The 12485-nt window shown below is 21.3% G+C and overlaps 1 protein-coding gene across 1 annotated transcript; it reads right to left on the reverse strand.

Moving 5' to 3' along the window:
- Nucleotides 1–4669: 4669 nt before the first annotated feature.
- On the reverse strand, nt 4670–5915 carry LOC128958653 (epithelial splicing regulatory protein 1-like). Its single transcript, XM_054304591.1, has 2 exons — nt 4888–5915; nt 4670–4732 (listed from the first exon to the last, which is right to left on the reverse strand). The coding sequence occupies exon 1, from the start codon at nt 5376–5378 to the stop codon at nt 4917–4919; it is 462 nt and encodes a 153-aa protein (XP_054160566.1). The 5' UTR covers nt 5379–5915; the 3' UTR covers nt 4670–4732; nt 4888–4916.
- Between the last annotated feature and the right edge of the window lie 6570 nt (nt 5916–12485).

Below are 12485 nucleotides of genomic sequence, written 5' to 3' on the forward strand. Positions count from 1 at the left end.
TGAAAAATATAATAAATATAGTTTTTTTATTAAATTTATTTTCAATATATTTAACTAATATTCGTATTTAATTATTATTTTTGTAATATTTAATATAAGTATTTTTAAATTAAATTTGTAATAAATATAAGTTAGAAAATAATAATAATAAATTTAAATATATAATTTACTTTTAGTCAATTATTATATATTTTTTAATTTTAAAATTTTAAAATAAATTAATAAATTATTTATATATAGGTTTTTTATAATAATACTATATTTTTTACTAATGTAATTATATTAACACAAATATATAGTTTTTTAATTAAAGAATTATTTGTAATTATAATTATTTTAACAATATAAAAAATAAATATTCATTAATTTAACAATATAAAAAATAAATATTAATTAATTTAATAATCATCTTATATGTATAAAAATAGATATAAACTAAAATAATTAATAAAATATAATAAACTTACATTTTTGAAGAATATTAATTGAACACAAATTATATTAATTGAAATAAAGTTGTGGTTTGTGATTTCCTAAACTGCTTGTAAAACATTTTATAGTAAGAAATATATATATATACAATTAAAATTAAAATAAATAAAATATTTTTAAAAATTAATTATTTATATTTAGATAATGTATATGTACAAAAAATATATAATTAATAAGAAGGTTATAGTTAAGATTTTATAAATAGATAATTTATAAATAAAAATAAATAAATTATTTATGTTTAAGTAATAAATTTAAATAAAAAAATTATTTAAGTCAGTTTGATTTTATTATACAAAAAATTTTAATAAAAAATTTTTATTTTAAATACTTGAATATCGCCACTCCTTATACCCTGTAGACTCAAATATAAATCAAAACCACTTCTGAAAAGACAAAAAAAACATTTAAATTGTATTCAGAATTTATTTAATATTATTGCTTTATTATTGTTTTATTTTTAACATTTCTATCTTAACTCAATCTATAAGCCAATATTTAATTAATGCAATCAATTGCAAGCAATAAATACAAAAAATATGTTTTTCTTCTAATGAGAATAAGAGCCAAACTATTTCTTGAATTATAAATAATTTATAAAAACAACAATAATTTTGAAATACTGGTTATAATAACTAAATACCAAATTATTTTATCACTTAAATAATTAACAAATTTATAAGATTATTGTGTATATGTTTTCAGAGGATTTTCGGGTCACGAACAGTATAATGGTCACAAAGTTGACCCTCAGATCATACAACACTTATACAAAGATAATAAACATTTTCTGAATTTGTAATACAAACATTTTTTTTTGATTGTATTTAATTGATATCAAAGACAAGTATTCAAACAGTTTGTCGAATACGGGACTACCGATTGTCTTCCAAATCACATCATTACCAGTCTATTTGGACAAACAAAACCAAAATTAATTATTTTATAAGTATTTTTATCAACAAAAAAAAATAAACAATAAAATAATAATTTACTGGATATTCCTCTTTCAATACTTGATATAAGTTTTTAACCCTATGAGAACCTATCCGATTAAGAAACTCCTGTTTCTACGGTGTTGACGTCAGACCCACAACCCGACAACTGTTGAGTAGTGTCCACTGAACGGCTATATTGCCGACACCGCCGGCTAAAGGCGAACCAATTCTATTAGACCAATGGCAGCGGTCAGTCCACTGGTATCCAACAGTGCTACGTATTCTGGTTTGGAATTTGGTAAAACGATAGGCCATCATTTTTAGTTACATACTTTGTTTGATCAGAAAATTAATAAATCATATTTTTATGTAAATATATCTAATAACAAAATTAAAAATTAATATCAAATATACAGATATTTTTTACTTTCACATTTTACTTACTTTGACGTCCAGATACTGGCCGACATTGTATGAATCACTGACATCAATGCCCACTTTGACTACCTGTTCTAAAGCCTTATCAATAATTAATAAATAAAAATATATATATATATATATATAGATATATATACTGTATAATAATCATCGACACAAAAATCAGTTAAAAAGAAATTTATAATTATTTTAAGTAATTTGTTTATTGTATTATGTATCTAAATAAAATTATAATAATGTTAATTTGGTAACGGTATGTAATGTTTAGGTATGGCATGGTAATCTGTTTATATACCGTACTTCAATGTCCAGACTATAGGGTGGATCTTCGTGTTTGAAATATCTGCCGCCAGTTATGTTCAAATTGGTAGGATTTTGACAAGTATTTCATCGGCTCCGGGATCTATGAGTAGTTTGTCGACAATTTTTGTGGCTTTGTTAAACACTTGAATTTGACGGTAATTGCTGGCCAGTGTTAATGATTTTGTAGTAGTAGACATAGCTCTGGTAGGTCTTAATGAATGATAACTAAATCATAGGAGAGATTATTAAGTTAATTGGTATTTTTAAGACAGTTTTGTTGTTGTGATCTCTCTATCTCTCTCTCTCCCTCTGTTTTTTTTTGTTTCTTTATTTTTCTAAATGCAAAAATGCAATAAAATATAGCCAAAGGTTATAAAAAATTTTCAGAGAACATTTATTTCAAATCTAATTCTAATTAAAAATGTAATCTTATTTTCAGATCATAAATTATGCACATATTTTATATTTTTGGTTATCATTTATATCTTAAATTTTTATTTGTATGAAATGATTTTAAAGTTAAACTAATTTAATAATTAGTTTTAAAGCTAGAAGTCAAGCAATTTTATTTTAAATAAATGTGATTTTTAAAAAAAAGTTAACGATTTCACAGAAAGAAACTAATTAATAAAATAAAATTAATTATTTATGTCAAAAGTACAGTCATATTTATTATAAGCTATCATAAAAGCTATAAATTAAATTAGAAAATAAAATTTTAATTTAAAATGAAAACAGTTACTGAATTTATTATTTTGTTTGCCAATAGTATAGTAGCCCATTTTTCCCTTCACTGACAACTATATCTCATGAAAAGTTGTTTAAAAGTTGCCATGGCTTTAAGTGGAGTCACTTTACTATCTTTAACACTACTACAGGCCATATCTGTGCTCGTGTGTGATTTCTAGTGTTGGGAGTGTTTGAGAGTAAAAGGTAGGACAGACATCGGCAAAGACGTTCAGCTCTTAGAGCTTATAGAAAAAGGAGAAAATGAGAGAGTGATTGAGTAATGGAGAGTGAGAGACAGGTTGTTGTTCTTTATTGTATTGCTTTTGCAACAATAAGAATAACGATGCGCTTCAATGTCTCGAAGGCATAGAGAATGTATACTAAATGTTTGACTTGTTATGCAATTTCATGCTTCAGGTATTAGTGCTTTAGGGGATGGGATGTCGAGTCGACTTCTCAATTAATATTTGAACACTAAGTTTAAATACGAATGAACTATACATTATCACTATTGCTGGGCACAGGTCCACTACTCAGGGGGTTTGGGGTTGGTTCGCCCCATTATCATCTATTATAAATTTACATCAATAACAATATATACTACAATTTATAAGTTATGTTATTTATATACTGTATATTGAAAACATAAAACCATATAAATTACAAAACGTAATAATTAATAGTAACAATTTTAACTATATATATACATATATTTTACAAAAATAAATTGTCTGTAATAATTACAAAAGTAATTGTTGTGTTGACAAAAACTAAAATGTATTGAAAATTATAATATTGAATGAATACAATATTTTAAATAATTTAAAATTTTAAAGTTTCATATTATGTTTATTGAAAAATATTAATTTAAATAATTTTTTTTGTGCATAAATAGAGTAATATTTAGTATTTCAATTATTTAATTGTAAATTGATTTCTCTATAAATATATATTTAAAACTTATAATTTTAAATTAATTATCTTATATTTTATTTTATTTATTAATTAAGGTCTTTAAAACACAATGTTAAATAACTTTTATTAAATTTTAATAACTCGGTATAAAAAGCTATAAATACTATTATATAAAAAACAAATTTACTACTGTTATAGGAAATAAATTTATTATAAAAGTACTACTAAAATTTTAATAAATTTTTAATTGCTTTTAAAAAATACTGAGTATAATAATAACGATATACTATATATAAGTAAGTATAAGTATACGTATAATAGTCAATTAAGGTTATTTACTGATAGTATAAAATATATTTAAAATGACTAAATTTATCACTTATACAAACATTATTAGCATATAATTATTTATAAATTATGTAATGACATGACTATATAATGGATCTCTTTAATTATTCAATCAATTATGGATTTGTCTTATAAACGGATTTATTCAATAAAAAAGTCAATAAATTAGTGAGTCAGACAAGTAATTTACAAATTAAAATCAATTATTTATGTGCAATATTTGTCAGTAAAAAACATTTTAAAGAAGTATAAACGCTATTAGAGATTGAAAATTTAATTTTAATGTAAATTTCAATAAAATGTTTGCCATATTTTATTCGCTTTATTTTCAGTTTTGACAGCAAATTATAGCTAACTATCATATTAGTCAAAACAATAGTACTATTAATATAGAGTATTATTAAAGAGTTGATTACTTTATGTAACATTTAAAGCAGACTTACAATCAATGAAAAAAGTATTGTAAAGTAATGACATACCATCGGTAATAAGTCTAATGATAATGTTTGCCATATTCTGCACCTTTTGTATCGCACAGTCAGCTGAAGCGTCGCCTTCAATACATAAATCTTTGGGAAAAAATACGTTTAAAACAAATGATTAAAAAAATATATATATTTTAAATTTATAAATAAATTTATTGTAAATTTATAAATAAATTTATTATAAATTATATAGTGATAAAAGTATTGAGTTTTCATAAAATATCAAAAATATATCATACAATTGATGATGTCTTCAATGGTGTGGATGTCATTGTTTTTGTAAAACTCTAAACTCTTTGCGTAAATCGTAAAAAGTATTGAAATATTCAGGTAATGGTATGCCTTTGTTAGAGGCCTCCGGATGAAGCACTTGTCTCAGATGCAACTGTCCATCAATAATGAGTTGAAATGAGCGACCTGTCTCACTTGACAATTTAGTTTTAACAAATTGATCCAACTGTTCCAACACATTTTCCAATGGCTGTCCATTTTTGATTTGTTCTTCAGTCAGACCATATCTATTACGGGCCACTTCTGACAGTATATTTTCATTGACATCAGCGGTACGAGGTTTGACCACATGATGGTTTAGATGAACCACTTTGTTGTTAGTAATGTCAACCACCACCCAAGAAAATAGTACTGTCTCTTCTTCATCTGATCCAAGATCATCGTCATGAAGACCGGCTGTTACAACATAAACCACCACCAGATATCTTGTAGTTGCCATTTGCCCGATGGAAATACACAACACAAACACATACACAACCAGAGATTTAAATTATGGTTAGAAATAGAGTCGACTCGAGGTATCACTGTTTTTGGACTCTCGAGTCTTATATGGAGAGAGATAGAGGAACGACACTAGAAAAGTGCGCCATAACTGCACAAAAACAACTAAGAGAAGCTTAACCTATGTCTAAGCCTTAACCTCTTGCTTGAGTAGTTGATCCCCCAGTTGTATGACAGCCCAAAGCAATAACTACATTAAAATGCCCGACAAGTATAAGCACCAGCACTGAGACTATCATTGAAGCACATACCTGTTGCAACATAACAGCCTAACAAACCTACCTAAACCTCGCCTCTCAATCCTATATTTAAGGCTAACGTCAACTTTTTCATAGTTTTTCATAATAGTATATATAGGTATGCCATGTATTGCTGTTGTACGCCTCGTTGATTTACTATTAGCATTTAGAACCTGCAAAACTACCTGTCCAACCACTAAAAGCACTACTATTACTATCAACCATCTATTATCTTCATCATCGGTACATTTTGATTCATTACTAGAGCATTTATTTCACATATAACTTATATTTTTAGTAATTAAAGATATTAACAAAATAATTAGATATATAAACGATTGATTGAAAACCAATAATTATAGCAAAAGTTTTAGTCACATAAACACATATAACAACATATTTTGAAAGGTAGTCACATATTATCAAATATTATCACATATTTCGCATATAACTGTAAAGTAATAGTTGAATTACATTTTTCTTATGTATTTTTGTATGTATTATTTGTTCAATTTTTTAAAAATAGTATTTTTTTATCAATGCAACTTTATTTGTTAATTTTTCTAAACAAATCTAAAAAATAATAAAATGTTTTGTTATTTTCTAGTGTTTACTAAAAGACAATAGGAGTGAAAAAGTTATTTGGATTAATTTTAATTTATACAAACATTTTAAAAGCTAAATATTTTTAATTTATGCGTTTTTTAAGTTTAAATAATAAAAATATAAAATATTACTTTATTATAAATTGTAAAACAAAATTACTTAATTAATATATAATTTTTAATAAATTTATTAATCTATATAATCACATATTTTCATATTTTTAAGCAAATATTTCATTGAATAAAAACCGAATTTTAGTCACATATATCTAAAGTTACTATTCATTACTTAGATTTCTTGATAATAGTTGTAGTTTAGTAATCATCTATTATTTATCTTTAATTTAATTACAATTACAGAAATTATTTTAATTAAAATTTGTGTGAACAAATTTATTAAATAATTGTTAAAATCCTTAATCTATTTTTATATAAAAATTAAATTATGAATTAATGATACTATTATTCATTATTATGTATTACTAGTTACCACTAATAACTTTGTATTAATTTATAAACTTTTTTTTATTTAAAATTATCATTTAATGATTATTATTATGTTTTTTAAATGATTATTATTTAATGATTGATTGAAATTAATTGTATTAATTAAGGATCTGTTCCACTTTGTATAAATATGCAAATAATTTGTTGTTTATTTGATTTAAACGCATTTTATTGTGTGATAACAAATGATTATACTATATATGTTATGTCAAACAAGTTGTCATGTTATGTCATAATTACACTATATAGTAATACAATATATACAGTAGTATATAAATAACTTATAAGTTAAAAACGAATACATGAATAGGTTTCTTAAAATAATTCGCTTTCAAAAAACCAATTTTAATATTTGTAAAACACCTGAGACAAAAATACTTGAAATTAATTTTAGAAATAGAAAACACGATATGTTTAAATCTCGTGGGCAGTCGTAATCATTTTTTAAACGTTTATTATATTTGTATATATTATTATTATATTTATTATTATTAATTATTCATTAATTTTTACAATATTTTGTAAAGTTTTTGTAATTTAGTTATTTCACAAAAACTTATTGTAAATTAAATGTTTGCGTTAATTACAGTTGAAGTCATATGACTATATAAAACAATAAATTTATTTTTCACTTTAGCAATTAGTAAATACTGTATGTATAAATATTATAATTGCGTTTACAATTAATTTAAATGATTGAGATTTGATTGTTATTGAAAGTGTTTATAGTCGACACGTCAATCAGTATCTACATTTACATGAAATATAAGCTAAAATTAATGAGAAAATCTGGTTTAAAATTGTGGTCACATATATAGCAGCACATAGTTGACTAGTTTACATTTAGTTTAAACTCTATTATAATACTATTTTAATACATATACAGTATACAGAATAGTACAGTAAATTTTATACAACATTTTTATACATGTATTGCTAAAGTATTATAAGTTTACAACTAATATAATGCTTTTAGCAATAATGTAATTCATTATTGTCTTATTACCCGTGAGTTTATATAAATAGCATACCTGTACTTTTCAAACAACAAATCTACTAATAATTTTTTCATTTGTTATAAACATTATATTACAACTAATATCCTAACATTACTTAACACTAAATATCCTATCGTTAATGCGTTATAAAGTTTTACATTTAATATATTAAATCTTAAATAATTAAGTTTTGTTATTTAGGATTAAATTATAAATATAAGTTGAACATTACTTATATAACATTTTTATATTATAAATATCAGAGTAAGTATAACACTAGTTATGTACTATATTTAACATTTATACACAAATAACCAAATATCCATTAAAGGGCTGAATAGTGCTTTAAATTAATCATTGTTGATTTGCATGAGTTTTGTTTACTGAGTTTAGTTATACAGCATTTTCCGATGTAGTCGTTGTGATCAGACTATTTAGGTTACAGTTTTTAATTATGAAAATCGTTATTAAAATCGATAGAAAACAATTAAAATATGCCGACAATAGACGAAATTTTATAATCAATACTTAGTTGCATCAAAATAATTAATGAATAATTAAGTAATTACTTATTTATTATTATATATTTTTTAATTACTGTTTACCTAGTTTTATAGTGTATACCTTAATTTTTTTAAATAGATTTCATTGTGATATTATTTTTTTTAAAAATTTACACAAAATTTTGAAATTAAGGAAAATTAACAATATATTAAATAATAATAAACATTAATAAACATTACTTTAGATAAAAGTATAAACTTTTTATATTCAAAAAATATATTTATGATTATTATTATAATTAAATAAAACTTACTTTAATAATTAACTGTATAATATAATGTTTATAATTTTTTATGAGTGTTTAGATGTAAAATTGTATAATAATTTTTTTTAAATAATACAAATACAATGACAGTAAAAAAATTAAGTATTTATTATTATTTATAAAAATATTTTTAAATTTGTGAAATTTGTTCATAGAGGTGAAGTGTAATACTTAAATTTTTTCTAATGAATTCTAATCTCAATCTTTAATACTAATATACTATTTTTCATGACATTATATTTATAATATAAACATATTATTTTGAAGGCTAACAAATTTAACATTTTTACTACAAACATTATTAAACTAATATATAAAACTATATTCCTTCAGAGCTCATATCATTATATTATTTAATTTTTTTTTGTAGAGCTCATACCATTATATTGTTAAATTTTTTCGTAGAGCTATTTACATATAAATGTCTATTTTCGTAGAGCTTGTAAAAGTATACAACAAATTTTAGTAATTATTGGAAATTACTGTACATTTTTTAACAATTAGCTTTAAACACATAAATATTAAATTTTATGTAAAATTAAATTCTAAATAAACTAAATATTAATACATTAAAGTAATACATTATATTTATATTATTTATATAAACGTCATTAAAATACCTTTAATTTAAAAATAATTACCTTTTCAGAAACTATTTTTTTTTGTTTTTTTATAGTTTTAAACTTTAAATGAGTTTATATTATTTATAATAATTATGATTAATCACAATAAAAAATAAACCAGTTGAGAATGCTAGAAAGCATTTACATACTAACTCCTTATCCAAATTAAATTTCAATTTACTTGCAGTTTTAAATGACTCTGTTTGATAGAATAAACTCAACTTTAGTCATGTAAAGTATCAAATGATTCTTTGTTATTAAACACTAGTATTTAAAATAGACATCCACCATTTTTAACATATATCAAAATTTTTATTTAATATTTAATCTTCATTTTGGTGATTAAACAATTTAAATTAATAAATATAAAAAAATTAAAAATTTAGTTGCCATTTCTCAAAGTTCTAGAAGAGATAAAAATTTAAATGCAGATCACCTATACTTTATTTTCGATACTTTACACAAATCTAAACTTAAAAATAAAATATTTTTTTTAATTTTTGGACGCCATTTTCTCTATGTTCCTGATGAAATATCAAAATTTCAATACTGATTCCCAATGCTCATTTTTGATGCTTTATCAAAATCTGAAATCAAAATTTAAAAATTAGAAATTTTTTTTGTGACAGACAGACAATTACTCTTTTCAGAAGTTCATGAAAATATGAATTATAAAGAAAATAAATTTATAATCACATGTTTTCACTGTCTATTTGAAAGTATTTCAATACTCAAGATATTTAATTGACTCAAAAAATATTATTTGAAAAGAAAATTTATTTATTAATATTTCATTACTCACTATATTATGCTTTAGTCACTAAAGTTTAGTGCAATACATTGAATACTTGTTAAACTTATCAAAACATAGAAATACTTTATTGAATAATTTACTATTAAATTCTTTAAATAAAATAATATTTTTTGATAGTTTATATAAAATAATTATAAGGAAAATATACATATTTAATGAAGAAATTGACAATAAATTAACAAATTAACGTCAATTAATAAAAATTATTTGAGTAAAAGTCTTTTGTTTCGACACTAAATTATAGTTAATTCAATTGTCAAGTAATCATATATTCATTATATATTTCCATAAATTAAATATTTTATATTAATACAGTATATATATATATATAATATACTGTACTACAAATCATTTTATAATCTGATAAATTTTTCGTTATTCAGCTGACATTAGATTGTATATTACATTACATTTATACGCAAAAATATATTAATATTATAGTCATGTGAACTCTATTATCAGTGTCACAGTTACAATAAAATTACATTTAAAGTATTATTTCTATGAAGAAAAATAATAATAAAATACATAATTTATATAGAAATTTTATAAAACTTATTAACTTATAGTTTTTATTTTAAGTCAACTGTGATTTTAAATCTTAAATAACAGACTAACACCAAATAAATTGCATACTGTATGTTATAAGTTATAACCCTATAAATTGACATATAAAATAAAAATTGGTTTTTATTTAATGATATTTTTATTTATTCCAATATATATCTATGTTATTAGAGTTTCAAATATTAAAAATCAATTTAAAATTTAATTTAGTAATAACTTAGTAATTTACTTAGTAATTAAGTAACAATAAATTATTGCGATGACAACAAATATTATCAAAAAGACCACATATTTATTACCTTAAGGCTTGTTTGTAATAAATTTAAATTTTCTATATTTTATTAAATATAAATTTAAATATATTTTTTTTATATAAAACACTAACTTCTCATTGAATTTATTAATTATTATTGATTATCGTTGATTGTTTAAAAAACATAGTGTGTATAGTATATTATCTGCAAAACAAACAATAATCTTTTACTATAATATTTTAAACACATTATATATTTTATATAAAATTTTTAATAAAAGTTTTGAGACATAAAAAAATCTTATTAATTTTATAATATAAATAATTTATAATATAATTCTATTTTTAAGTAAAATCATTTTACTATATATTAAGGTAATTTTTTATAAATAATATTTTAGATTTTATATTTAATTGTAATATTATTGCAATATTTAACAATTTTAATCAATCAATTATTAAAAACTTACTATTTTTTAAAAGATATTAAAAAATTGCATTTATTATTATATTATTGAATATTAGAAAATTGATGACTTGCTTAATATTTTAATTTATTCGTCATATTATTATTAATAATATTATTATTATTGCTATAAAAGTAATTTGAATTTTATTATTTTTATATATAATAATATCTATAATATCCTAATAACAGACTATTTGTGAATTCCTGATGTGTATAGAAAAATCAGTTTCGATAAGTGATTGCTTACTAACTCTCATGTATTGTCATATATTTTAATAAAGTATAGCATATGCTGTTAGTGATGACTGAGTGCTACCTCTCAGGCAATATATGACCACAAATTGAATGTATCCATAAAAACGAGATATGGTTTGAAATTATGTTAATTTTATGCTAATAATAACCGATTCTTTATGTGGATCTGACATTTGATGTGATGAACACCACATCTTCAATGGACTATCATATTATACACTATTATACACAATGTTATGTATTATATTGTTGCCAAATGATTGCATTTAATGTTTGACATTGAATTAAGTAGACTAAACATTATATGATAGGCCAGGATATGCTTACAATAAATACCGGGAATTTCCCTTATTATCACAATTCACTCGAATTTTATGATCATTATTATTATAAAACAAAATTTTATTTTTTAATTTTGCCCAAATATGTATTAATTGTAAAATTATAAATGATTAATTATTGCTTCCCGTTTTTATTTTGAATAAATTATCTATGTATATGCTTATAATAATTATTTTAACAAAATATAAATTTTATTTTGTATATACCGTAATAATTATTAATATGATAATAATGTAAATTATACTACACTATAGTATAAAATATTTATTTTACATAAATATTGTATATTTTTGTAGTTTTTATTTATAAAAAACAAAATTATAACTAATAATTTTATATTTTCAATAATATCAACTCAAAAAATAAAATTTAATTAACTATTTTTTTTATTTTAATGATTAACAATTGAAAACAAACTATTATTGAATTACTAACATATAATAAAAATTATATCAAGAAAGTAATATTTATTTTCTATTGTGTATTAAATTTAAATAAACAATCAATAAATTATAAATAATTGTCAGTGAAATATAAATAATCT

Source organism: Oppia nitens, unplaced genomic scaffold (genome assembly GCF_028296485.1).
Source record: "Oppia nitens isolate AA-2021 unplaced genomic scaffold, nextdenovo-longstitch-racon4-pilon3 scaffold10_pilon_pilon_pilon, whole genome shotgun sequence".
NCBI lineage: Eukaryota > Metazoa > Arthropoda > Arachnida > Sarcoptiformes > Oppiidae > Oppia > Oppia nitens.

Coding starts and splice junctions, on each gene's coding strand:
- LOC128958653 (XM_054304591.1), bottom strand. CDS start 5,378: ATGGCAACTACAAGATATCTGGTGGTGGTTTATGTTGTAACAGCCGGT.